The 27,931-nt window shown below is 52.5% G+C and overlaps 1 protein-coding gene across 1 annotated transcript in view; it reads right to left on the bottom strand.

Moving 5' to 3' along the window:
- Positions 1-496: 496 nt before the first annotated feature.
- Positions 497-27,931, bottom strand: part of LOC149433064 (semaphorin-5B-like) — an 88,774-nt gene continuing 61,339 nt past the window's right edge. Inside the window, exons 6-10 of the mRNA XM_089664694.1 lie at positions 25,238-25,451; positions 23,016-23,301; positions 3,780-3,915; positions 2,203-2,410; positions 497-724 (exon numbers count right to left, since the gene is read on the bottom strand). Coding sequence (XP_089520820.1) covers positions 513-724; positions 2,203-2,410; positions 3,780-3,915; positions 23,016-23,301; positions 25,238-25,451 — 1,056 coding nt within the window. The 3' untranslated portion in view covers positions 497-512. The remainder of the gene's footprint in view (positions 725-2,202; positions 2,411-3,779; positions 3,916-23,015; positions 23,302-25,237; positions 25,452-27,931) is intronic.

Raw genomic sequence — 27,931 nt, 5'->3', positions numbered from 1 at the left:
GTTAATGACCATTCACACCTCAGACTTCTCCCACCCTTGGAAACATAAGATATGTTAATGACCATTCACACCTCAGACCTCTCCCACCCTTGGAAACAAAGGATATGTTAATGTACATGCACACCTCAAATTCCCCATGAAGGCCCCCTGCCAGGTGACCTTAATGACTCCCTCCACCAGATACCTTCCCACCCTTGGAAACAAAAGAAATGTTAATGAGCAACTCACACCTCAGCTAATCTCAACACATACTGCCGTCTCTGCTTCTACTCTCTGTATTTCTCTGAAATAGTTAATAATTTACCACTTTTCAATGCATTCTGGGTATTTGGGAGGTTCTCCTTTGCTTATATAAAAAAAAACGCTTCTAAACGCAAACACACATAAACACGTTATACAAACGCGGCTAAACAGACTTTTTTTAACCTTCGTTTTCCAGCAGTCAGAAACGTCCCGTGTACATGTGGCCTAAAAGTTAATTTGAGCTTTAAGAGTCATCGATGAATCTGCACTCACCCCTCTGTGCGGTACATGCTGCACCTCTCCAGCGGTACTTTCAGCACGCCGTGATTCAAGCCGACAAACAGGGAGCGGTTGCTGTGCAGGATCTGCAGGTTGAGGATCGGCTCCTGCTGCCCGCTGGGCAATATGTGCATCTCCTCCAGGTAGCAGCTGCGCAGGCTGCGATTGGCAGTGGACAAGGCTTTCAGGATGGTGCCGTGCTCTGCGGGGGAGGGCAATACAAAGACGTTACAGCAAAAAGACTCCGCCCCCCTCATGTTTATAATACATCACAGTGATATTATAATATGTACCTTCCAAGGTCGGCTTTATGTATCCATTCAACGCAAAATGAAGTGTATCTAAAGCCAAAATTGTATTTTTTGGTTTTGGATGGAGTGGGGAAGGGCTGGCATCCCTACAAAATTTTTGTTGTCGCCGACTGTATCCTATTGGGGAGATTCCTATTCACTTGCTGCCCCAGTGACACAACAGGAAGTGAGGAAAAATCCCTTGACGGCTGTCATTGGAATATTTCCCCTCTAGTCCAGTCCTGGTGACAACATTTTGGACTTTCTTTTTCCACGGTTGTCGTTGCCAGGTGCCTGGCTGTCTTTGGTACAGAGACTTTGAGTCACTTAAGGGGAATATGCAGATCAGGAAAGTAATCGTGGAGTAAAAACTCCTAATCTGACATGAATTCTAAGTTGGCAATTTAGAAACACAAAAAGCGGAAATGTAATCTACCTTTGTTCTTCCTTCCTAGGTGCTTCTTTCTCTCCTTCAACATTCTATAATTTTTTTCTTTACATATTGTATCTTAGACCCAGTGATGTAATCACTGGGTCTCTGTGCCTCTCTATGTACACCAGGGCGCTGTACCATAGCTTCCTGAAAACATCATAGCACCTTGCCTCAGTACTCCTGTCAAGAGTCCTCAGTCCTGATATATTCAGATGTAAAGGGGAACTATGTGGATTTAGATGTAAAGGGGAACTCTGTGGATTCAGATGTAAGGGGAACTACTGTATGTGGATTCAGATGTAAAGGGAACTCTGTGGATTCAGATGTAAAGGGAACTCTGTGGATTCAGACGTAAAGGGGAACTACTGTATGTGGATTCAGATGTAAAGGGGAACTCTGCATACTCAGATGTAAAGGGGAACTCTGCATACTCAGATGTAAGGGGGAACTCTGCATACTCAGATGTAAGGGGGAACTCTGCATACTCAGATGTAAGGGGGAACTCTGCATACTCAGATGTAAGGGTGAACTCTGCAGATTCAGAAGTAAAAGGGAACTCTGCATATACAGATGTAAAGGGGTACTCTGCATATACAGATGTAAAGGGGTACTCTGCATATACAGATGTAAAGGGGAACTCTGCATACTCAGATGTAAGGGGAACTCTGCATACTCAGATGTAAAGGGGAACTCTGCATACTCAGATGTAAAGGGGAACTCTGCATACTCAGATGTAAAGGGGAACTCTGCATACTCAGATGTAAAGGGGAACTCTGCATACTCAGATGTAAAAGGGGAACTCTGCGGATTCAGATGTAGGGGGGGGCTCTTGTGATTAACTCCATGTGATTAGAAATGCTATTCAATCACCAAATATACCGTATGTATAAAAAATGTCAGTGCGTCGCTAACGTGTTTGGGTTTGGCGTGAAGGAACGTGTCACGTGTGAGGAGTACCTGTGCCGATGTACATGACGTGGTACAGAGTGTCTTTGCCTTGAACAATGTCCACCACCAGTTTGGAGAACCTCACGTTGTCCTGCGTCACCAAGGGATCCACCGACACCGGCTGCACCACGTCGTTCATGAGGAAAAGGCGCTGAGCGTCCTGCAGGCTGCGCTCTGTCAGGTTCTCATTGGGGCTGTCGTCATTCAGGATCCCACACTGTCAATCAGAAAGGATATCAGTTTTTTTGGGTGACAAAGTGGGTAAAGGTCATGGAAAGGGTGGTATGGGGTGGTGTGGGAGGGGGCTGTGCAGCCAGTAAAAGCAATAGAAGGATGGGTGGTATGACAAGTGATGGCACAGTGAATAAAGTTGAATAGGGTGATGTGGCAAAGGGTGGCACAGTGGGCAAAGGCCATTTAACGGATGGTGTGGAAAAAGTGGCGGAAGGTCAGCACGGTGGGTAAAAGTTATCAGGTGGTGTGACAAGTGATGACACAGTTGGTAAAAGCAATTGGGGTGATGTGCCAAAGGTGGGTAAAGGTCATGAATAGGGTAGTAGAAGGAAAGGGGCAGTACAGTGGGCAAAAACTATAGAAGGTCATCAGAGTGGGTAAAAATTATTGGGTGGTGTGACAAGCGGTGGCTCAGTGGGTAAAAGCGAATAGGATGATGGGACAAAGCGACATAGCGGATCGAGGTAATGAAACGGATGGTGTGGAAAAGGGGCAGCACAATTGGGTAAAAATTACAGGTCTGCAGGGTGGGTAAAGGTTTTTGGATGGTATGATGAGTGGTGACACAATGGGTAAATGTGAAAGACGATTTGACAAAGGGTGCACAGTGGGTAAAGGTCATGAAAAGAATGCAAGGTGGAAAGGGGTAGCAAACTGCAAACTGATAGTGTGGAAAAGGGGCAGCACAAGTGGGCAAAAATTACAGAAGGTCTGCAGTGGGTAAAGGTTTTTGGATGGTATGATGAGTGGTGGCACAATGGGTAAAGGTGAATGGAGTGATGTGACAATGGGTGGCACAGTGGGTAAAGATCAATAGAAAGGGTGGTGTGAAAAGGGGCAATATAGTGGTAAAAATGATGGAAGGTTGGCCGAGCGGGTAAAAGTTATTGGATGATGTGACAAGTGGTGGCACAGTGAGTAAATGTGAAAGAGGCGATTTGACAAAGGGCGCACAGTGGATAAAGGTCATGAAAAGGATGCAAGGTGGGAAGGGGCAGCACGGATGAGTAAAAGTGAAGGAAGGTCGGTAGGGTGGGTAAAGGTTATTGGGTGGTGTGACAAGCGGTGGCTCAGTGAGTCAATTTGAAAGAGGTCCTATGACATTGACATGGTGGATAGAGGTGATGGAATAAGGTGACAAAGGGTGGCATGGTGGGTAAAGGTGATGGAATAGAGTGAAGTGACAAAGGGTGGCTTGGTGGGTAAAGGAAGAGGTGGTGAGACAAATGGCAGCAAAGTGGGTAAGGGTGAAGGATGGGTGAAGGATTGGTCAGTTTATAGGACATTACATTCAGTCAGGACACACCGCAGGCATTAATGGGGGAACCTCACAGCCCCTCTCTGCACCTCACCTGAAAGTTGGGGATGGGGTTGAGGGTGGGCAGCCAGGCGGAGCGCGGGTTCTCCTGGTATCTGAAGGGACCGTTGAAGGCCTGTGTGATTGCGCTGAGGTTGAAGGCACAAACCGCCGAGGCAGCGATGCTATTTCTGGAAGTAGAGACAATAAAATGGTCATTAACCGGCAAAATCTGGCAAATGTTACAATGAATGATGAGGTGATGACACGGCGCGGGCGGCTGGGGTGACGGCGAAGAGTCCTCCATGTCCAACGGCGGAGAGTCTTCCTAGTCCAACGGCGGAGAGTCCTCCTAGTCCAACGGCAGAGAGTCCTCCTAGTCCAACGGCAGAGAGTCCTCCTAGTCCAACGGCAGAGAGTCCTCCTAGTCCAACGGCAGAGAGTCCTCCTAGTCCAACGGCAGAGAGTCCTCCTAGTCCAACGGCGGAGAGTCCTCCTAGTCCAACGGCGGAGAGTCTTCCTAGTCCAACGGCGGAGAGTCCTCCTAGTCCAACGGCAGAGAGTCCTCCTAGTCCAACGGCGGAGAGTCCTCCTAGTCCAACGGCGGAGAGTCCTCCTAGTCCAACGGCGGAGAGTCCTCCTAGTCCAACGGCGGAGAGTCCTCCTAGTCCAACGGCGGAGAGTCCTCCTAGTCCAACCGCGGAGAGTCCTCCTAGTCCAGGGGTAGGCAACCTGCGGCTCTCTAGCTGCTGTTGAACTACATTTCCCATGAGGCATTGCAACATTACAAAACTGACAGTTACAGCTATGACTTGCAAAGGCATGATGGAACTTGTAGTCCTGCAACAGCTGGAGAGCCGCAGGTTGCCTACCCCTGTCCTAGTCCAACCGCGGAGAGTCCTCCTAGTCCAACGGCGGAGAGTCCTCCTAGTCCAACCGCAGAGAGTCCTCCTAGTCCAACCGCAGAGAGTCCTCCTAGTCCAACCGCAGAGAGTCCTCCTAGTCCAACCGCAGAGAGTCCTCCTAGTCCAACGTGAGGACAATATGAGATCAGAAGGAACACGACTAAACAAAAGGTAGACGTCACCTTCCAATGCCACCTACTCAGCTGTGGCTAAAGGTGACATTTCTTCCCAATATCCTGCTCAGACCTCCTCTGTACTCATCTGGGCGTGGCATTCACGGCACCGGCTCCAAGTCCCTTTATTGGGCCTACAACTGACAGCAGGCCTAGGCACCCGGCATCGGTGAGATGGACCAGACACCACCAACTACCTGTGTCTTGGACACTGTGCCAGTGAGGGCGCCTCTAGTGTTGGGCACAAGGTCCAGGCATTGCAGTACACGAGGAGACTGGTGTGCTCATTGGGTGATGGGGCACTTCTGTAAACACAAGCAGTAGGTAAAGTGCAACCAGATGAGAAAAAGGAGAAGAAAGGAAGGTTCAATAGAAGAGAAATGAGCAAAGGAGAGAGGAAAGGACAGAAGAGAAAAAGATAGGCAAGGCAAAGGGCAGAGGAGAAAAGGAGAGGATGGCAGAGAGAAAACATGAGAAGAGGAAGCAGAGGAGAGAAGATGGGGCGGAGAGTGGGCAGAGGAGAGAAGATGGGGCGGAGGAGTGGGCAGAGGAGAGAAGATGGGGGGAGGGGTGGGCAGAGGAGAGAAGATGGGGGGGAGGGGTGGGCAGAGGAGAGAAGATGGGGGGGAGGGGTGGGCAGAGGAGAGAAGATGGGGGGGAGGGGTGGGCAGAGGAGAGAAGATGGGGGGGAGGGGTGGGCAGAGGAGAGAAGATGGGGGGGAGGGGTGGGCAGAGGAGAGAAGATGGGGGGAGGGGTGGGCAGAGGAGAGAAGATGGGGGGAGGGGTGGGCAGAGGAGAGAAGATGGGGGGAGGGGTGCGCAGAGGAGAGAAGATGGGGGGGAGGGGTGGGCAGAGGAGAGAAGATGGGGGGGAGGGGTGGGCAGAGGAGAGAAGATGGGGGGGAGGGGTGGGCAGAGGGGGGGAGGGGTGGGCAGAGGAGAGAAGAGGGGGAGGGGAGGAGAGAGAAGAGGGGAGGAGAGAGAAGAGGGGAGGGGAGGAGAGAGAAGAGGGAGGAGGGGAGGAGGAGAAGAGGGGAGGGGAGGGGAGGAGAGAGAAGAGGGGAGGGGAGGAGAGAGAAGAGGGGAGGGGAGGGGATGAGAGAGAAGAGGGGAGGGGAGAGAAGAAGGGAGGAGAGAGAAGGGGAGAAGAGGAGAGAGAAGGGGAGAAGCGAGAGGAGAGGAGGGGAGGAGAGAAGGAGGGGAGGAGAGAAGGAGGGGAGGGGAGAAGAAGAGGAGGGGAGAAGAAGAGGAGGGGAGAAGAAGAGGAGGGGAGAAGAAGGGGAGGGGAGAAGGAGGGGAGGGGAGAAGAAGGGGAGGGGAGAAGGAGGGGAGGGGAGAAGAAGGGGAGGGGAGAAGGAGGGGAGGGGAGAAGGAGGGGAGGGGAGGGGAGAAGGAGGGGAGGGGGAGAAGAAGAGGAGGGGAGAAGAAGAGGAGGGGAGAATAAGAGGAGGGGAGAAGAAGGGGAGGGGAGAAGGAGGGGAGGGGAGAAGAAGGGGAGGGGAGAAGAAGGGGAGGGGAGAAGAAGGGGAGGGGAGAAGGAGGGGAGGGGAGAAGAAGAGGAGGGGAGAAGGAGGGGAGGGGAGAAGAAGAGGAGGGGAGAAGAAGGGGAGGGGAGAAGAAGAGGAGGGGAGGGGAGAAGAAGAGGAGGGGAGGGGAGAAGAGGAGAGGGGAGGGGAGGGGAGGAGAGGGGAGGGGAGGGGAAGGGAGGGGAGGGGAGGGGAAGGGAGGGGAGGGGAGGGGAGGGGAGGGGAGGAGAGGAGAGGGGAGGAAAAGAGGGAGAGGAGAGGAAAAGAGGGAGAGGAGAGGAAAAGAGGGAGAGGGGAGGAAAAGAGGGAGAGGGGAGGAAAAGAGGGAGAGGGGAGGAAAAGAGGGAGAGGAGAGGAAAAGAGGGAGAGGAGAGGAAAAGAGAGAGGGAGAGGAAAAGGGAGAAAAAAGGAGAGAGAAAAAAAAGGAGAGAGAAAAAAAAGGAGAAAAAATGAGAGAGAGAAAAGGAGAGAGAGGAAAAGGAGAGAGAAGAAAGGAGAGAGAAGAAAGGAGAGAGGGGGAGAGAGAGAGAGGGGAAAGGAGGGGGGGGGGGAGAGAGGAAAGGAGAGGGGGGGAGAGAGAGGAAAGGAGAGAGGGGGAGGAAAGGAGAGAGGGGGAGGAAAGGAGAGAGGGGGAGGAAAGGAGGGGGGGAGGAAAGGAGAGGGGGAGAGAGAGAGAGGAAAGGAGAGGGGGGGAGAGAGAGAGAGGAAAGGTGAGGGGGGGAGAGAGAGAGAGGAAAGGAGAGGGGGGGGAGAGAGAGAGAGGAAAGGAGAGGGGGGGAGAGAGAGAGAGGAAAGGAGAGGGGGGGAGAGAGGAAAGGAGAGGGGGGGAGAGAGGAAAGGAGAGGGGGGGAGAGAGGAAAGGAGAGGGGGGGAGAGAGGAAAGGAGAGGGGGGGAGAGAGGAAAGGAGAGGGGGGGAGAGGGGGGAGGGGAGAGAGAGGGGGGAGAGAGAGGGGGGGGGGGAGAGAGGGGGGTGGAGAGAGGGGGGAGGGAGGAGAGAGGGGGAGAGAGAGGGGAGAGAGACGAGAGGGGGGAGGAGAGAGAGGGGGGGAGGAGAGAGGGGGGAGGAGAGAGAGGGGGTAGGAGAGGGGGGGGAGGGAGAGAGGGGGGAGGAGAGAGGGGGGAGGAGAGAGGGGGGGAGGAGAGGGGGGGGGGAGGAGGGGGGAGGAGGAGAGAGGAGGAGAGGAGGAGAGAGGGGGGAGGAGAGGGGGGGAGGAGAGAGGGGGGAGGAGAGAGAGGGGAGGAGAGAGAGGGGAGGAGAGAGAGGGGAGGAGAGAGAGGGGGAGGAGAGAGAGGGGGGAGGAGAGAGAGAGGGGAGGAGAGAGAGGGGGAGGAGAGAGGGGGGGGAGGAGAGAGAGGGGGGAGGAGAGAGGGGGGAGAGAGAGAGGGGGGAGGAGAGAGAGGGGGGAGGAGAGAGAGGGGGGAGGAGAGAGCAAAAAGGAGAGAGAGAGAGAAGGAGAGAGAGGAAAGAAAATAAGGAATAGTAGAGGAGAGAACAGAGAGACAAAGCAAAAGGCAGAGGAGAGTAAGAGAGGACAGCTGAAAGAAGGGAGAAGAGGAAGCAGGAGAGAAGATGAGGTGGGAAAGGATCGTGGAGAGAAGAGAGAGTGAGCATGGGCTGGACAGAGGACAGAGGAGAAAAAGGAGAGGGTAAAAGAGAAAGGAGAGAAAGGGGAGAAAACAGCGAGCAGAGGAAAGGAGAGCGCAGGGATGAGAAGAGGAGAGAAAGACAGCACAGTAGGGGGGAGAAAGGAGACAGAAAAAAGAGAAGATACAGGAGAGAAGAAAAAGAAAAAGGAGATGAAAGAAGAGAGAGAAGAGAGGGACATGAGAAAAAAAATGAGGGAATAGAGTAAATAGGGAGAGGAGAATAATGGTGAGCAGAGGATGGAGAAGAGAGTAGAATGGGTAAAGAAGAGGTGTGCACAGAGGTAAGCAGAAGATAGAGAAGAAAGCTGAGCAAAGTCAGCAGAGGATTAGGGAAAGAACAGCGAAGGGAGAGGAGAGGAGAGCACATTGCTGAGTAGAGGATAGAAAAAAAGAGAGGAAAGGAAGGAGCAAATAGCGGAATAGAGAATAGAGGGGGGAGAGGAGAGAATAGGGAGGGGAGAGGTGAGAGGGAGAAGGAAAGAGAATGGGGAGAGGAGAGGGGGGGGGAGAGGAGAGGGGGGGGAGAGGAGAGGGGGGGGGAGAGGAGAGGGGGGGGAGAGGAGAGAATAGGGGGGGGGGGGAGAGGAGAGAATAGAGGGGGGAGAGGAGAGAATAGAGGGGGGAGAGGAGAGAATAGAGGGGGGGGGGAGAGGAGAGAATAGAGGGGGGGGGAGAGGAGAGAATAGAGGGGGGAAGAGGAGAGAATAGAGGGGGGAAGAGGAGAGAATAGAGGGGGGAAGAGGAGAGAATAGAGGGGGGAAGAGGAGAGAATAGAGGGGGGAAGAGGAGAGAATGGGGGGGGAGAGGAGAGAATAGAGGGGGGAAGGGGGAAGAGGAGAGAATAGAGGGGGGAGGGGGGAAGAGGAGAGAATAGAGGGGGGAGGGGGGAAGAGGAGAGAATAGAGGGGGGAGGGGGGAAAAGGAGAGAATAGAGGGGGGAGGGGGGAAGAGGAGAGAATAGAGGGGGGAGGGGGGAAGAGGAGAGAATAGAGGGGGGAGGGGGGAGAGGAGAGAATAGAGGAAGGAGGGGGGAAGAGGAGAGAATAGAGGGGGGAGAGGAGAGAATAGAGGGGGGAGGGGGATGAGGAGAGAATAGAAGGGGGAGGGGGATGAGGAGAGAATAGAGGGGGGAGGGGGATGAGGAGAGAATAGAGGGGGGAGGGGGATGAGGAGAGAATAGAGGGGGGGAGGGGGATGAGGAGAGAATAGAGGGGGGAGGGGGATGAGGAGAGAATAGAGGAGGGGGGGGGAGGAGAGAATAGAGGAGGGGGGGGGGAGGAGAGAATAGAGGAGGGGGGGGGGAGGAGAGAATAGAGGAGGGGGGGAGGAGAGAATAGAGGGGGGGAGGAGAGAATAGAGGGGGGGAGGAGAGAATAGAGGGGGGAGGAGAGAATAGAGGGGGGGGGGAGAGAATAGAGGGGGGGGGAGAGAATAGAGGGGGGGGGAGAGAATAGAGGGGGGGGGGAGGAATAGAGGGGGGGGAGGAGAGAATAGAGGGGGGGGAGGAGAGAATAGAGGGGGGAGGAGAGAATAGAGGGGGGAGATGAGAGAATAGAGGGGGGAAAGGAGAGAATAGAGGGGGGAGAGGAGAGAATAGAGGGGGGAGGAGGGAGATGAGAGAATAGAGGGGAGAGGAGAGAATAGAGGGGGAGAGGAGAGTCTAGAGGGGGGAGAGGAGAGAATAGAGGGGGGAGAGGAGAGAATAGAGGGGGGAGAGGAGAGAATAGAGGGGGGAGGGGGGAAAAGGAGAGAATAGAGGGGGAGGGGGGAAAAGGAGAGAATAGAGGGGGGAGGGGGGAAGAGGAGAGAATAGAGGGGGGAGGGGGGAAAAGGAGAGAATAGAGGGGGGAGGGGGGAAGAGGAGAGAATAGAGGGGGGAGGGGGGAAGAGGAGAGAATAGAGGGGGGAGGGGGGGAGAGGAGAGAATAGAGGAAGGAGGGGGGAAGAGGAGAGAATAGAGGGGGGAGAGGAGAGAATAGAGGGGGGAGGGGGATGAGGAGAGAATAGAGGGGGGAGGGGGATGAGGAGAGAATAGAAGGGGGAGGGGGATGAGGAGAGAATAGAGGGGGGAGGGGGATGAGGAGAGAATAGAAGGGGGAGGGGGATGAGGAGAGAATAGAAGGGGGAGGGGGATGAGGAGAGAATAGAGGGGGGAGGGGGATGAGGAGAGAATAGAGGGGGGAGGGGGATGAGGAGAGAATAGAGGAGGGGGGGGGGGAGGAGAGAATAGAGGAGGGGGGGAGAGAATAGAGGAGGGGGGGAGGAGAGAATAGAGGGGGGGGAGGGAGAGAATAGAGGGGGGGAGGAGAGAATAGAGGGGGGGGGAGAGAATAGAGGGGGGGGAGAGAATAGAGGGGGGGGAGAGAATAGAGGGGGGGGGGAGAGAATAGAGGGGGGGGAGGAGAGAATAGAGGGGGGGGAGGAGAGAATAGAGGGGGGGGAGGAGGAATAGAGGGGGGGGAGGAGAGAATAGAGGGGGGGGGAGGAGAGAATAGAGGGGGGGGAGGAGAGAATAGGGGGGAGAGGAGAGAATAGAGGGGGGAGATGAGAGAATAGAGGGGGGGAAAGGAGAGAATAGAGGGGGGGAAAGGAGAGAATAGAGGGGGGGGGGAAAGGAGAGAATAGAGGGGGGAGAGGAGAGAATAGAGGGGGGAGGAGGGAGATGAGAGAATAGAGGGGGAGAGGAGAGAATAGAGGGGGAGAGGAGAGAATAGAGGGGGGAGAGGAGAGTCTAGAGGGGGGAGAGGAGAGAATAGAGGGGGGAGAGGAGAGAATAGAGGGGGGAGAGGAGAGTCTAGAGGGGGGAGAGGAGGGCAGTGGTGAGCATAGGACATGGAAGAGAATCCGGCAATACAATGGACCCGGCTGCTCGGTATCAACCACAAAGGTGGCTGTTTATTGGCTGTATTATGGAGTTCAGCGAGGGACATACTTCCACTAGACAGCCTTCCTCATAGGATGGAAGTCCTGGAAGGACGACTTCCGAGCCGAACTCCATTGTGTAGCCAACTCCATTCTATTGCTGGATCGTTACTGCAGCATGGAGATACTCGTCGCAGCAACAGTTCCCGGCGAGGACGGCGCGCAGCTCAGCACATTTCCTGTTTTTTCATATAGAAAAGAATACAGGAGGGTAGATGAGGAGATGGCATTGGTGAGTAGTGAATGGAAGTGGATAGAGAATAGAAAGTACAGTGGAGAGAGGAGAGGAAAGGGGGGAGGGAATGGGAGGGGAGAAGGGAGAGGGGAGAGGAGAGAGAGGGGAGAGGAGAGAGAGGGGAGAGGAGGGGGAGAGGAGAGGGAGGGGAGAGGAGAGGGAGGGGAGAGGAGAGGGAGGGGAGAGGAGAGAGAGGGGAGAGGAGAGAGAGGGGAGAGGAGAGAGAGGGGAGAGGAGAGAGAGGGGAGAGGAGAGAGAGGGGAGAGGAGAGGGAGGGGAGAGGAGAGGGAGGGGAGAGGAGGGGGAGAGGAGAGGGAGGGGAGAGGAGAGGGAGGGGAGAGGAGAGGGAGGGGAGAGGAGAGAGAGGGGAGAGGAGAGAGAGGGGAGAGGAGAGAGAGGGGAGAGGAGAGAGAGGGGAGAGGAGAGAGAGGGGAGAGGAGAGAGAGGGGAGAGGAGAGAGGGGAGAGGGTAGAGGGGAGAGGAGAGAGAGGGGAGAGGAGAGAGGGGAGAGGGCAGAGGGGAGAGGGGAGAGGAGAGAGGGTAGGGGAGAGGGCAGAGGGGAGAGGAGAGAGGAGAGGGCAGAGGGGAGAGGAGAGAGGAGAGGGGAGGAGAGAGAGGAGAGGGGAGGGGAGAGAGGAGAGGGGAGGGGAGAGAGGAGAGGGGAGAGGAGAGAGGAGAGGGCAGAGGGGAGAGGAGAGAGGAGAGGGGAGGAGAGAGAGGAGAGGGGAGGGGAGAGAGGAGAGGGGAGGGGAGAGAGGAGAGGGGAGGGGAGAGAGGAGAGGGGAGAGAGGGGAGGGGAAAGAGGAAAGGAGAGCGGAAAGGAGAGCGGAAAGGATAGGAGAGGACAGTGGAAAGGAGAGGAGAGGACAGTGGAAAGGAGAGGAGAGGACAGTGGAAAGGAGAGGAGAGGACAGTGGAAAGGAGAGGAGAGGACAGTGGAAAGAGGAGAGGACAGTGGAAAGGAAAAGAGAGGAGAGAAAAGGAGAGGAGAGAAAAGGAGAGGAGAGAAAAGGAGAGGAGAGAAAAGGAGAGGAGAGAAAAGGAGAGGAAAGGAGAGGAGAGGAAAGGAGAGGAGAGGAGAGGAGAGGAAAGGAGAGGAAAGGAGAGGAAAGGAAAGGAAAGGAGAGGAAAGGAAAGGAAAGGGAAAGGAAAGGAAAGGGAAAGGAAAGGAAAGGAAAGGAAAGGCAAAGGAAAGGAGAGGAGAGGAGAGGAAAGGAAAGGAAAGGAGAGGAGAGGAAAGGAAAGGAGAGGAGAGGAAAGGAAAGGAGAGGAAAGGAAAGGAGAGGAAAGGAAAGGAGAGGAAAGGAAAGGAGAGGAGAGGAGAGGAAAGGAAAGGAGAGGAAAGGAAAGGAAAGGAGAGGAAAGGAAAGGAAAGGAGAGGAGAGGAAAGGAGAGGAGAGGAAAGGAGAGTGAAGGAGAGGAAAGGAGAGGAAAGGAGAGGAAAGGAGAGGAAAGGAGAGGAAAGGAGAGGAAAGGAGAGGAGAGGAAAGGAAAGGAGAGGAAAGGAAAGGAGAGGAAAGGAAAGAAGAGGAAAGGAGAGGAAAGGAAAGGAGAGGAGAGGAAAGGAAAGGAGAGGAAAGGAAAGGAGAGGAGAGGAAAGGAGAGGAGAGGAAAGGAGATGACAAGAGGACAGTGGAAAGAGGAGAAGAGAGAGGAGTGGGGAGAGAACAGAGAGGGGAGAGGAGTGGGGAGAGAACAGAGAGGGCAGAGAAGAGCACAGAACAGAGGAGAGTCTAGAGATGGAAGCTGATAGCACATCTGAACCCACGGTCTTTGTATCACGTTGTGTCATTTTTGTTGCAATTTGTTCCATTAAAAGGCAACACAAAGCAAGCTGTAAGTGAAATGTCCTTCTGCCATCCCACACACAGGAGGGCCGCCCATTATAAAGTGAGCGCCAAGCGTGGCATTACATGCCGAGTCCTGTCACTATCCGCGCCAATAAGCCCCACTGTAATTTCTGGCCTTTCACATCACTAACACGGCGGGACAAAGACTTCCTGTCACCGGGCCACAAAGCCACCTCGTGTCCTGACACATGGCGCTATTACAGCACGTTTATTTCCCCCGCTCTTCTGTTCTGCGCCTGACTGAGCGCTGACATGGCGGGCGACCGTCTGAGTAAACCACCTGATATTAAGGACTACAAACCGCACACAAAGTGGATGAGTGACGTCTCTGCCGGGGCCGACAATCAGCCACTCAAAAGTCTCCCTTTCTGCTGGAACTGTAAGCTGTGATTACCTCTCTATAATGGGGGCGGCATTGTACTCAGCACTTGGCATGGACAGTCGCTGTGATATCTAATATACAGAATTATATCCATTTACACCTAATTTCCATGTTAAGTATATCACGCTGAGCAATGTGTTGGAGTCATACTTCCAGGTATGATCACAGGACTTCCCCTGACAATGCCTTCATCTGCTTTTCTCTCTAGGACAGCACCATCTTTGTAAAGGCATCATCCGGGGTCACCATCTACTTCCTGCAGATATTGGCCTCCAATGCTTGCTACACCCCTAAACCCAGCATTAGATATAGGAGACCTCTGATGCCTACACCCCTAAACCCAGAAACAGATATGTAGGACCTCTGATGCCTACACCCCTAAACCCAGGAACAGATATGTAGGACCTCTGATGCCTACACCCCTAAACCCCCCCACAGATATGTAGGACCTCTGATGCCTACACCCCTAAACCCAGCCAAAGGACTGGGGGATCATTTATACCTACATCTATGAACCCGACCAGAGATTTGGATGATCTCCAGTGCCCAAACCCATAAACCCAGCCACAGATATGGAGGACCTCTGATGCCTACACTCATAAACCCAGCCACAGATATGGGGTGCCTCCAATGCTTAAACCCTTAAACCCATAAACATAGCCACAGGTTTCGGGGACCTGCAGTGACTACACCCATAAGCCCAGCCACAGATATCAAGGACTCCAATGTCTCCTAAACCCAGCCATAGGTCTGCAGGACCTCCAATGCCTACACCCATAAACCCAGCCACAAAAATGGGGGACTTCTGATGTCTACACCAATAAACCCAACCTCAGATATGCCTACACTAAAAAAACTCAGCCACAGCTATGGGGGAATTCTGATGCCTACCACCCATAAAAATGCAGCCACAGATATGGGGGACCTCTGATGCCTACAGCCATAAACCCAATCACAGGTATTGAGGACTCTAATGTCTAGACCCCTAAACCCAGCCACAGGTGTGCAGGACCTCCAATGCTTACACCAATAAACACAGTCACAGATATGAGGGACCTCCAATAGCTACACCCATAAACCCAACCTCAAATATGGAGAACCTCTGATGCCTACACAAAAAAAAAAATCAACCACAACTATGGGGGAATTCTGATGCCTACACCCATAAACCCAACCACAGATATGGGGGACCTCTAATGCCTACAGCCATAAACCCAGTCACAGATATTGAGGACTCTAATGGCTAGACACCTAAACCCAGCCACAGGTCTGCTTATATCCATAAACCCAGTCACAGATATGGGGGACCTCAGATGCCTACGGCGATAAACCCAGTCACAGATATGAGGGACCTGCTATGCCTACACCCATAAGCCCAACTACAGATATGGGGGACATCTGATGCCTACACCAATAACTCCAACCACAGCAATGGGGAACTCTGATGCCTAGACCCATAAACCCAGCCACAGATATGGGAACCTCTGATGCCTACACCCATAAACCAAACCACAGATATGGAGGACTTCTGATGCCTACACTCATAAACGTAGCCACAGATATGGGAGACCTCTGATGCCTACACCAATACACTCAACCTCAGTTATGGAGAACCTCTGATGTCTACACTAAAAGACCCAGCCACATCTACGGGGGACTGCTGATGTCTACACCCAGAAACCTAACCACAGATATAAGGGACCTCTGAGGCCTAAACCCAGAAACCCAGCCACAGATAAGGGGAACCTCCGATGCCTACACCCATAAGCCCAACTACAGATATGGGGGACATCTGATGCCTACACCAATAAACCCAACAGCAATGGGGTACCTATGATGCCTACAGCCATAAACCCAGCCACAGATATGGGGAACCTTTGATGCCTACACCCATAAACCTAGTCAAGTATACAGGGGATGTCTGATGCCCACACCCTTAATCTCAGCCACAGATATGGAGGACCTCCAATATCTAAACCCATGAACTCAGTGAACGATATGGTGGATTTCCAATATCTACAACTGTAAGCCTAGCCACAGACATTGACGACCTCACCGTACCACCGCGGAAGTTCATAGGAACACTGCTAAGGCCAAACCAATACACACCTCAGTCCACAAGTGATGTGAGCAACATGGGAAATTCAACACGCAAAGTCCAGCCAGCAACCACATTTCAGTTGACTGCGAGTCACTTAAAATAACTGCTGATGGGTTGCTATTGGCTACTGGACTATGTCTTCTAGAACAATCCGGTATGAGTGTAACATAAAGCAGACCTCCACCCACCGACACCCAAGACGTGTTGTTCTTCTCTTCAGCAGTCAGAGCACTTGTCCTGAGTACGATACTCTATATTTTCCTCTGTTTTGGGAGGTTACCATGACAACTGCCTTCGAAACGCTGTGTTAGGGGCTGGCAGCCATGTTTTATGTCCCAGCGAGGCCAATTTTCAGCATACGATAGGGCAATACGAGCAGCGGCCTCATTTTACACGACTGTAAATCAGGAGAAGTTGTTTGTACATTGGAACTCCTGGCACGATCTGCACTGCAGCTCAAGCTGAAGAAACCCCCCGACACACCAGCGCGGCTCCTAATGAGTGCACCGCTCAACATCGTAAACCCAAATACGACCGCTCAGGCCCGCAACGCGCTTTCCGCTATTTGTACACTTTTTATTTAACCCGTCAAAAATGTTAGCTGCCATCTCAAAATACGAAAATGAGAGAGGAATAATAAACAGCAAACACATCCGACAACTACAAGAATTTCCTAAAGTCTGATTGAACGCCGAGTCTAAAGCAGATAAATGTATTCAAATAAAAAGGTGAGCAAAGCCTTGAGGTTGTAAGTCAGCATGCTGCAAAAGAGGGACCCTAGCTATCTCTCTGTGGAAGCAGTGGTCTCTCTACAGAGGTTCAGCACATCTCCTGCTGAACCAGAGCCAAAGCTCTCCCAAACAGTAAAGCTCATGCTACCTTCTGATTGGACAGCTGTAGCCTGGTGACCTCTGCAGAGTGCCCCAGTGGCAAATATCCCTCCTATATTGTCTGGTGTGGAACATACATTTTTTGGGTTCTCCCTATGGCAGTGGTCCTTATGACAAATAACTAAGGTCTTCCTAAAAGCTCATTCACACGTGGGGTTAAAGGGAGATAAAACCCTGCTGTTGAGCCATGCTTTTACCACTGCTTTAGCTGCAGAGGCAGCAGCCGAGGGTGTACTCATGCTGTGCCCATGGCAGGAGTTACTGTACATTCAGTAGGTATAGCACCCACCGCTTGTGACCCATTGACGTTGATTGGGCTGTTCTGCAAGTACCTAGGATGTCCTGCGATACACTGGAGACAAGAGCTGTACAGGGGAGCACTGAGGTCACTAGAAGACACAGGATGTTCTGGGGTACACTGGAGTCCAGAGCTGTACAGGGGAGCACTGAGGTCACTAGAAGACACAGGATGTTCTGGGGTACACTGGAGTCAAGAGCTGTACAGGGGAGCACTGAGGTCACTAGATGACACAAGATGTTCTGGGGTACACCGGAGTCCAGAGCTGTACAGGGGAGCACTGTGGTCACTAGTTGACGCAGGATGTTCTGGGGTACACTGGAGTTCAAAGCTGTACAGGGGAGCACTGAGGTCACTAGTTGACGCAGGATGTTCTGGGGTACACTGGAGTTCAAAGCTGTACAGGGGAGCACTGAGGTCACTAGAAGACACAAGATGTTATGGGGTACACTGGAGTCCAAAGCTGTACAGGGGAGCACTGAGGTCACTAGTTGACGCAGGATGTTCTGGGGTACACTGGAGTTCAAAGCTGTACAGGGGAGCACTGAGGTCACTAGAAGACACAAGATGTTATGGGGTACACTGGAGTCCAAAGCTGTACAGGGGAGCACTGAGGTCACTAGATGACGCAGAATGTTCTGGGGTACACTGGAGTCCAGAGCTGTACAGGGGAGCACTGAGGTCACTAGATGACACAAGATGTTCTGGGGTACACTGGAGTCCAGAGCTGTACAGGGGAGCACTGAGGTCACTAGATGACGCAGGATGTTCTGGGGTACACTGGAGTCAAGAGCTGTACAGGGGAGCACTGAGGTCACTAGATGACACAAGATGTTCTGGGGTACACTGGAGTCCAGAGCTGTACAGGTGAGCACTGAAGTCACTAGATGTCACAGGACATTTTGGGGTACATTGCAGTCACAGGGCACACATGAGTACACTGGGGTCAAGAGCTGTACACGGGAGCACTGAGGTCACTAGATGACGCAGGATGTAATGGGGTACACGGAAGTCCAGAGCTGTACAGGGGAGCACTGAGGTCACTAGATGACACAGGATGTTTTGGGGTGCATTGGAGTCACAGGGCTCACAGGGGCACACTGAAGTCACTAGATGTCAAAAGGCATTTTGGGGTACATTGCAGTCACAGGGCACACAGGAGTGCACTGGGGTCACTAGATAATACAGGGTGTTTTGGGGTGCACTGGAGTTATAGGGTACACAGTGCAGCATTGGGGTTTCTAGATGATGCAGGGTGTTTTGAGGTGTGTGGGAGCCATGGGATGCACCGAGGAACACTGAGGTCACATGATGACACAGGATGTTCTGGGGTGAATTGGAGTTAGAGGGTATAGGGGTGCACTGTTAATAAATAACAAAGGATGTTTTGGGGTTCAATGGTGTCATAGGGCTCATGAGGGGGCATTGTGGGCACTATAGGTCACAGGATGTTCTGGGGTGCACTGAAATCACAGGGTACACAGGAGTACATTGGGGTCACTAGATGACACAGGATGTTTTGGAGTGCAATAGAGTCATAAGGCACACAGGGGTGCATCGGGGTCACTAGATGTCAGAGGGTGTTTTGGGGTGCAATTGAGTCATAGGGAACACAGAAGTGTACTATGTTTTGGGGGTGCAATGGAGTCATAGGGCACACAGGAGTGCATTGGGGTCACTAGATGATGCAGGATATTTTGGCATGTAATGGAGTCATAGGGCACACAGAGATGTAGAGGTTTTAGGGGTGCAATGGGGTCATAGGTCACACAGGGGTGCTCTGGGGTCACTAGATGTCACAGGATGTTTTGGGTACACTGGAGTCAAGAGGTGTAAAGGGGCACACTGAGGTCACTAGATGTCACAGGATGTTTTGGGGTACATTGCAGTCACAGGACACACAGGAGTATATTGGGGTCACTAGATACAGGATGTTTTGGGGTGCATTGGAGTTATAAGGTACACAGTGCAGCATTTGGTTTCCTAGAGGTCACATGATGTTTTGAGGTGTGTGGGAGCCATGGGATGCACCGAGGAACACTGAGGTAACATGATGACACAGAATGTTTTGGGGTGAATTCAGGGGCGGACTGACAACTCATGGGGCCCCTGGGCAATAGGGGATCATGGGGCCCGTGTCCTTGCCCAAACTCACAAAAGCCTATGAAAAAGGTACCAGGGGCATCTCATGGGACCCCCTACTGACCCTGGGCAGTGCCCGAGTTTCCAAATGGTCAGTCCGCCCCTGGGTTAATTGGAGTTAGAGGGTATAGGGGTGCATTGCGGTTACAAAAAAAAAAAAAAGTTTTGGGGTGCAATGGCATCATAGGGCACACAGGGGTACATTGGGTTCACTAGATGTAACTGGATATTCTGGGGTACACTGGAATCACAGGGCACACCGAACTAAATTGGGGTCACTAGCGGACACGGGATGCTCTGGGGTGCAATGGGGTCATACGGCACACAGGGGTGCACTGGGGTCACTAAATGTCACAGGATGTTATGGGTGCACTGGAATCACAAGGCACACAAGTAAATTGGGGTCACTAGATAACAGAGAATGTTCTGGGGTGCAATGGGTTCATAGGGCACACAGGGGTGCACTGGGGTCACTAAATGTCACAGGATGTTATGGGGTGCACTGGAATCACAAGGCACACAAGTAAATTGGGGTCACTAGATAACAGAGAATGTTCTGGGGTGCAATGGGTTCATAGGGCGCACAGGGGTGCATTGAGGTCACTAGATGACAAAGGATATTCTGGGGTGCATAGGAATCTAACCACATATAGGGCCACATCTAAGGACAGAGGTACATTGGGGTCAACAGATAGATACAGGATGCTCTGGGGTGCAATGAAAGGAGGGCACGTGGGACTACATTGGGGTCACTAGATTACACAGGATGTTTTGGGGTGCAATGGAGTCATGGGGCACACAGGGGTGCATTGAGGTCACTAGATGACTCAGGATATTCTGTGGTGCGTGGGAATTATATCACATATAGGGCCACATCTAGGGTCAGGAGCACATTGGGGTCACTAGATGATACAGGATGCTCTGGGGTACACTGGATATATATATATCTCCAGCCACTAGTCTCTGACCATCTCCATCAGCAGGGTGTCAGTCTCTGACAATCTTCTATATATGCTGAAAATTACGTGTGGGCCCCTGGAGATGCTGAGGGCCACAGGTGAGGCCCCCTCTTTGTCTAGTAGTGTGGCCATCACCAGCCAGATGCCTTCTATACACGTCATGATTTATATTCCGTTTATTAGGATTGCAATAGAGAGATTCCTGGCTGACTAAGTGATCAGACTTCTCAACACGCACGTTCGCTCCCCCCTCTGCCAATCGATCTCCAATATCCATCCAAAAATCAATCGTCATGCTATTTCTTCATACGACCAATCGGTGCCCACCATAAATTCTCCAACAGCACAGACTCTACATAGGATCGATAAGAAACAATCAATACATTTCCAGACTGGCCGATCGATGAGTCTTAATTGACTCGTTTAATGGTTGAGTGGCGCATCTCACGGATTCAGTTTTAATGCGATTCGATTTGTCTGCTTGCATTGATCGATGGATCGTATCGGTATGGGCGTGGCCAAGGTAAGCCTTAACCCCTTCCAGTCCGGACACTTTCACCCCCTTCCAGTCCGAACACTTCCCCCCCCCCCCCCCCTTCCAGTCCAGACACTTTCCCCCCCTTCCAGTCCAGACACTCCCCCCCCCCCTTCCAGTCCGGACACTTCCCCCCCCCCCTTCCAGTCCGGACACTTCCCTCCCCCCTCCCCCTTCCAGTCCGGACACTTCCCTCCCCCCTTCCAGTCCGGACACTTTCCCCCCTTCCAGTCCGGACACTTTCACCCCCTTCCAGTCCGGACACTTTCACCCCCTTCCAGTCCGGACACTTTCACCCCCTTCCAGTCCGAACACTTCCCCCCCCCCCTTCCAGTCCGGACACTTTCCCCCCCTTCCAGTCCAGACACTCCCCCCCCTTCCAGTCCAGACACTCCCCCCCCCTTCCAGTCCAGACACTCCCCCCCCCCCTTCCAGTCCGGACACTTCCCCCTCCCCCCCTTCCAGTCCGGACACTTCCCTCCCCCTTCCAGTCCGGACACTTCCCTCCCCCCTTCCAGTCCGGACACTTCCCTCCCCCCTTCCAGTCCGGACACTTCCCTCCCCCCCTTCCAGTCCGGACACTTTCCCCCCCCTTCCAGTCCGGACACTTTCCCCCCTCTTCCAGTCCGGACACTTTCCCCCCCCTTCCAGTCCGGACACTTTCCCCCCCCTTCCAGTCCGGACACTTTCACCCCCTTTTAGTCCGGACACTTTCACCCCCTTCCAGTCCGGACACTTTCACCCCCTTCCAGTCCGGACACGTTCACCCACTTCCAGTCCGGACACTTTCACCCCCTTCCAGTCCGGACACTTTCACCCCCTTCCAGTCCGGACACTTTCCCCCCCTTCCAGTCCGGACACTTTCCCCCCCCCCTTCCAGTCCGGACACTTTCCCCCTCTTGCAGTCCGGACACTTTCCCCCTCTTGCAGTCCGGACACTTTCCCCCCCTTCCAGTCCGGAAACTTTCCCCCTCTTGCAGTCCGGACACTTTCCCCCCCTTCCAGTCCGGACACTTTCCCCCCCTTCCAGTCCGGACACTTTACCCCCCCCCCTTCCAGTCCGGACACTTCCCCCCCCCCTTCCAGTCCGGACACTTCCCCCCCCCCCTTCCAGTCTGGACACTTCCCCCCCCCCCCCCTTCCAGTCTGGACACTTCCCCCCCCCCCCTTCCAGTCTGGACACTTCCCCCCCTTCCAGTCCGGACACTTCCCCCCCTTCCAGTCCGGACACTTCCCCCCCTTCCAGTCCGGACACTTCCCCTCCTTCCAGTCCGGACACTTTCCCCCCCTTCCAGTCTGGACACTTTCCCCCCCTTCCAGTCCAGGCCAATTTTCAGCTTTCAGCGCTATCACACTTTGAATGACAATTGCGCGGTCATGCAACACCGTACCCATATACATTTTTGAGCATTTTTTTTTTAGACAGATAAAGCTTTATTTTGGTGGTAAAAGTGTTTTTCTTACAAAATTTTGCAAATAAATAATATTTCATCATAAATAATGGCCAAAATTTATTCCGTTATCTTTTTAGTAAAAAAAAAATATCCCAAATTAGTTTATAACCAAAAATTATAATTTTTAAACTTTTTTTTTACATTTTTATTTAATTTTTTTATACTATTTGTTTGTTTTTTTTTTGTTTGTTTTTTTTACACACTGTCACCCTAGCAGTACAATGTCAGCATGGTGACATTGTACTACTTGTGGGGGGTGAGGACTTGTGGGGAGACTGTAAAAGCAATCATTTCTCCTTCTCTCTGTCTGCATTCTTGCAGCCATTGAGAACTACTGTGTGAGCTGTGATTGGTCACAGCTTGTCACATGGTACAAGGCTGCTCTGAATAGCCCTGAACCATGTGATCTCTGTGATCATTCACAGATTTCACACGTAGTGAGCAATGATGTCAGAAGTGACATCTTGCTTACTACTCTGCATGTGATCACTGATTGGCCAATCAGTGATCACATGATCGGGACCTCGCACAGAGGTCCTGTCCGACGATCGGTGTTCCACTGTGTCTGGAGGACACAACGGGCACCGGATCGCGGTGCTGTGCGCTCCTAGGGAGAGCGCACAAGCAGGGAACGGGGAGGCCATTTATAAACACCCACCCGACCCTGCACTGCCCCCGTCTGGCCGTTTATATACAACGGCCGGACAGGAGGTGGTTAACCCAACTCCCCATCCACACCAAGACGTACGGAAACGTTTGTTTGTAGCACGCAATACGGCGCCTGTTTCCCATTCCAAATGCATTTAAAAAGAAGGTTTTGTTGGAGTTTTATTGGTAGTTTTGTTTGTTTGAGGACGACGTCGCTAAAAACACTACAAATGGATCTGAATGACGAGTCCCGGCCTCCAGATGTTCTGCTGATGGCAACGAATGGACTAAATCCAGCGACACAACGCCATCCGAGTTCAGGAAACCGCCACGCAATCGAACAAAAATGCGCTCGGCCCTAATGAATGCGACTTCCAGCAGACAAAACAAACACTGAGAGGTTTATAAGAGCCAAACAAACAAGCTGCATCAGGCTTACGTATATCTGAAAACGCTGAACCCCAGAAGTGTATGCGGCACGAATGTCAGACACGGCATCCTTCTCCCCTTGTTTGCTCCATTGCCCTGGTCTAACAGCCCCCCCCCCACTATCCCCTAATTTCCCAATCTTGGGGGGGGAAGCCTGGCTCACGGCCATGGTCAGGGTCAGGGTCGGTACTCACACGTTGGTGGTGAAGACACCGTAGATGAGGTCCTGCTCCTGGAGGAGGAAGGTGCTCTGTAGTTCGTTGTAGTAGAAGGGGATCTCCCCGGAGCGCGAGCAGTTCAGCCTGGCCTTCATGAAGGTCGTCCAGGTGTCCTCCAGCAGAAATCGCCCCCCGAAGTCGTTCTTACAGACCCTCGCCACCCGCGAGTACACCGTCTTGCCGCAGTCGTGCTCCACCGCGTTCTCCCGGAAGAAGAAGTAGGTGAACAGGCCGATGTCGTAGGCAGCCACAAAGTTGGGTTCTGAAAGAGACAGGCGAGTTAAAGGGGGACTCTGCCTAAAACTTTTCCTCCTGCCCCTAAGAAACAAAAAAAACTTTTACTATCCCGAGTGTTTCATTCGAGGTTGGTCCGCTTCTGCTTCCTGGCCTCTCTCATTGGTCAAGGAGGACCAGCTAACAAGATTATTCAATTATTCCGGTGAATTATGCCACCAGTACAGAAAGTGGTAGGAAATTATACAGTTGCCACCAGAACAGGAAGTGGGGGGACATCTTCCAATGGGGACGCCTGTTCCAGTGACAACCTTGACCCCAACATTTGCCAGGAGTTCCAGTTGTCAAAATGACAGTTGGGAGATGTTGTGTAAATGCAGAAGCTGTAGAAGCTGCTGATATCAAAAGAGGGAATGGCTGACACAGTGTTTATAAACATCGATCAGACAGGAGATAGAGAGATACAAAGTAACAATGTTTATACACATTGTTCAAATTCTGGATGAAAAGATACAATGTAAGAGTGTTTAGAAACATTGCTTAGAGGGGTGATAGAGAGATGCAAAGTAACATTGTTTATAAATATTGTTCACATGGGAGATGGAGAGATACAAAGTAACATTCAGGGGCGGACTGACCATTCGAGCACTCAGGCACTGCTCGAGGGCCCAAGGTCAATAGGGGGCCCCATGAAATGCCCGGTACCTTTTTTAGGCTTTCTTTGGGTGTGTATTGAGTGTGGGCAAGGACACAGGGGCCCCATGAGTTGTCAGTCCGCCCCTGGTAACATTGTTTATAAACATTGGTCACACAGGAGATGGAGAGATACAAAGTAACATTGTTTATAAACATCGATCAGATGGGAGATGGAGAGATACAAAGTAACATTGTTTATAAACATCGATCAGACAGGGGACAGAGAGATACAAAGTAACATTGTTTATAAACATCGATCAGACGGGAGATAAAGAGATACAAAGTAACATTGTTTATAAACATTGATCAGACGGGAGATGGAGAGATACAAAGTAACATTGTTTATAAACATCGATCAGACGGGGGATAGAGAGATACAAAGTAACATTGTTTATAAACATCGATCAGACGGGGGATAGAGAGATGCAAAGTAACATTGTTTATAAATATTGTTCACATGGGAGATGGAGAGATACAAAGTAACATTCAGGGGCGGACTGACCATTCAAGCACTCAGGCACTGCCCGAGGGCCCAGGGTCAGTAGGGGGCCCCATGAAATGCCTGGTACCTTTTTTAGGCTTTTTTTGGGTGTGTATTGAGTGTGGGCAAGGACACAGGGGCCCCATGATCCCCTATTGCCCGGAGGCCCCATGACTTGTCAGTCCGCCCCTGGTAACATTGTTTATAAACATCGATCACACGGGCGATGGAGAGACACAAAGTAACATTGTTTATAAACATCGATCAGATGGGAGACAGAGAGATAAAATATATCTACTCTGTTTCATTCATCCGCTGACGAAAGAGAACGGCTTCTATCTGCATTTGATGTCAGTTGAAGCATTTCTATAGTGAAAATGTAAAATCTTATCTTCGTTTCCACCTAGTGTTTCAATTGTCTCTAGCCGTCTCCTATTAACCATTGGACCTTTGGAAGGTTTTACCGCCCCCGCCCCCCCCCCCCCCCCATGACCAGAGCCAGCAGACAGGCAGCAGTCACAACACGAGAGATTTTCTTATATTGGATGGTCAGACAGAACTCTTAATAGTGAAGTGAGTGCCGGGACCGGAGATCTCCTTCTCAGCAACCTGACAAGCCGAAGACGAAACATGAGTTCAATAATATCTGTTCCTTTTTGCGGGGAGCCATTCCAGACCATCCGTCCCCGACACTGAAACTTACTGACTCCAATCCTCCAATCAAAAGCTTTTTTTTGGTGCAATACCTGCACCAAGGTGACAGGGACACTTCAATGAGCATGCTCACCGTTCAGCCACTTGGAGTTGTACTGCGCAGTGCGGAGCGGAGGGACACTCCCCAGGCTGCGGTAGATGGCCGGGTCCCGGCCGGAGAAGTCGATGACGGTGGCTGCGTACAGCTCGCCCCTGGATGTGATGACAGCGGTGGAATTGTGGCGAGGGTCGTACGGGCAGCGGGCCACGCCATTGATCTTCTCAAGGACTCGGCTGATGTTCCCCACCTGAACGAAAGCGGAAAAATTCATGTTCTGCACAAACTGTTGGAGCGTTATAAATCCTGAATAATAATAAAAATAATAATAATAACAAATAATACACATGGCCCCCCAGTCTTAGTCCGTAGGGTTCAATATCGAGTTGGCCCCGCCCTTTTCACGCACACGACCTTTAATGGCCCTCCAGTCTTAGTCCATAGGGTTCAATACAGAGTTGGCCCTGCCCTTCCCAAACACATGACCTTTAATGGCCCCCCAGTCTTAGTCCGTAGAGTTCAATATTGAGTTGGCCCCGCCCTTCCCACGCACATGACCTTTAATGGCCTCCCAGTCTTAGTCCGTAGGGTTCAATACTGAGTTGGCCCCGCCCTTTCCACACACCTGTAATGGCCACCCAGTCTTAGTCCGTAGGGTTCAATATTGGGCCACCTGTCTTTCCACACACATGACCTTTAATGGCCCCCCAGTCTTAGTCCGTAGGGTTCAATATGGAGTTGGCCCCGCCCTTTGCAGCTATAACAGCTTCAACTCTTCTGGGAAGGCCCCCCACAAGGTTTAGGAGGGTGTCTATGGGAAGGTTGGACCATTCTTCCAGAAGCACATTTGTCAGGTCAGGCACTGATGTCGGGGGAGGAGGCCTGGCTCACAGTCTCCGCTCTATATCATCCCAAAGGTGTTCTATGGGGTTGAGGTCAGGACTCTGTGCAGGACAGTCAAGTTCCTCCACCCCAAACTGGCTCCCCCATGTCTTTATGGACCTTGCTTTGTACACTGGTGGGCAGTCATGTTGGAACAGGAAGGGGCCATCCCCAAACTCTTCCCACAAAGTTGGGAGCATGAAACTGTCCAAAATGTCACCTTAAGAGTTCCCTTCACTGGAACTAGGGGGCCAAGCCCAACCCCTGAAGAACACCCCCCCAAACCATAATCCCCCCTCCACCAAGCTTTACACTTGGCACAATGCAGTCAGGCAAGTACCGTTCTCCTGGCAACCGCCAAACCCAGACATGCCCATCGGATTGCCAGACAGAGAAGTGTGATTGGTCACTCCAGAGAACACGTCTCCTCTGCTCTAGAGTCCAGTGGCGGCATGCTTTACACCACGCCATCTGATGCTTTGCATTGCACTTGGTGATGTAAGGCTTGGATGCAGCTGCTCGGCCATGGAAACCCATTCCATGAAGCTCTCTACGCACTGTTGTTGGGCTCATCTGAAGGCCACACCAAGTTTGGAGGTCTCTAGCTATTGACTCTGCAGACAGTTGGCGACTTCTGCACACTGTGCGCTTCAGCATGCGCTGACCCCGCCCTGTCATGTGACGTGGCCTACCACTTGGTGGCTGAGTGGCTGTTGTTCCCAGTGGCTTCCACTTTGTTATAATCCCACTAACAGTTGAGCGTGGAATATTTAGTAGCCAGGAAATGTCACGGATGGACTTATTGCCCAGGTGGCCACCTATCACGGGACCACGCTTGGAGCCACTGAGAGCGACCCATTCTTTCACCAATGTTTGTAGAAGCATTTTAGGAGAGTACCGTTGCCAGGGTTGCAAAAAGAAAGAAACCTTTTTTTTTCTTGCTGATTGTAACATGAAGGTCCCATTTTCTTGTCGTTGTGATCAGGAAATCGATGTATCAATTTGTAACAATACTTCTTTCTATTATTGAAGTTTTCCCGGGAACCCCCCCCCCCCCCCCCCCTCCCGGCGCTCCTCTCGTGTTCTGTAAGCGAGCCGCCGCCTCCCCTCGTGCCAGGAGAGCCGAGGAATGTGCGAATCGCTGCAATCTCGCTTCACGCTCTCTGTCTGGCGCCGACTCAAGAACGATCGCTCAGGTGGTGCAAGGCCCTTAAAGTGACCCCGCACCGCCCAGAGCAGGAAAAGCCGCCAACTCTCCTCCCCGGGGCCAGAAAGGGTTTAATATCCTTTTATTTGGAAAGGCCGCCCCTCCCCCCTCCGCCACGCCGAGAACAAATATTCTTATCAGTGATCTGTTTATGCTGCGCGGGGGGAGGAGATGGACGATTAAATGGAAGCAGCTGTTGTGTCAGAAATTCGCAGGAGAATCGCAGAGTGGCTGGAGAACCTCCAATAGAACCCAGAAATGTTCCAGCAAAGTCGCCGATCTCCTCCGCTCACCGCCCCGATCTCCTCCGCTCACCGCCCCAACCTCCTCCGCTCATCGCCCCGACCTCCTCTGCTCATCGCCCCGAGCTCCTCCGCTCATTGACCCGAGCTCCTCCCCTCACCGCCCCAACCTCCTCCGCTCATCGCCCCAACCTCCTCCGCTCATCGCCCCGAGCTCCTCCGCTCATTGACCCGAGCTCCTCCCCTCATCGACCCGAGCTCCTCCCCTCATCGACCCGAGCTCCTCCCCTCATCGACCCGATCTCCTCCCCTCATCACCCCGATCTCCTCCGCATAGGAGGGTACATAACGGGTGTACAGATCCGGGAGCTCAGCACAGGGATGGTGGAAACCCCTCAT

Source organism: Staurois parvus, unplaced genomic scaffold (genome assembly GCF_062004578.1).
Source record: "Staurois parvus isolate SC_StPar_1 unplaced genomic scaffold, SC_StPar_1.0 ptg001998l, whole genome shotgun sequence".
NCBI classification, from domain to species: Eukaryota; Metazoa; Chordata; class Amphibia; order Anura; family Ranidae; genus Staurois; species Staurois parvus.
This window is presented reverse-complemented; position numbering and strand designations above follow the sequence as displayed.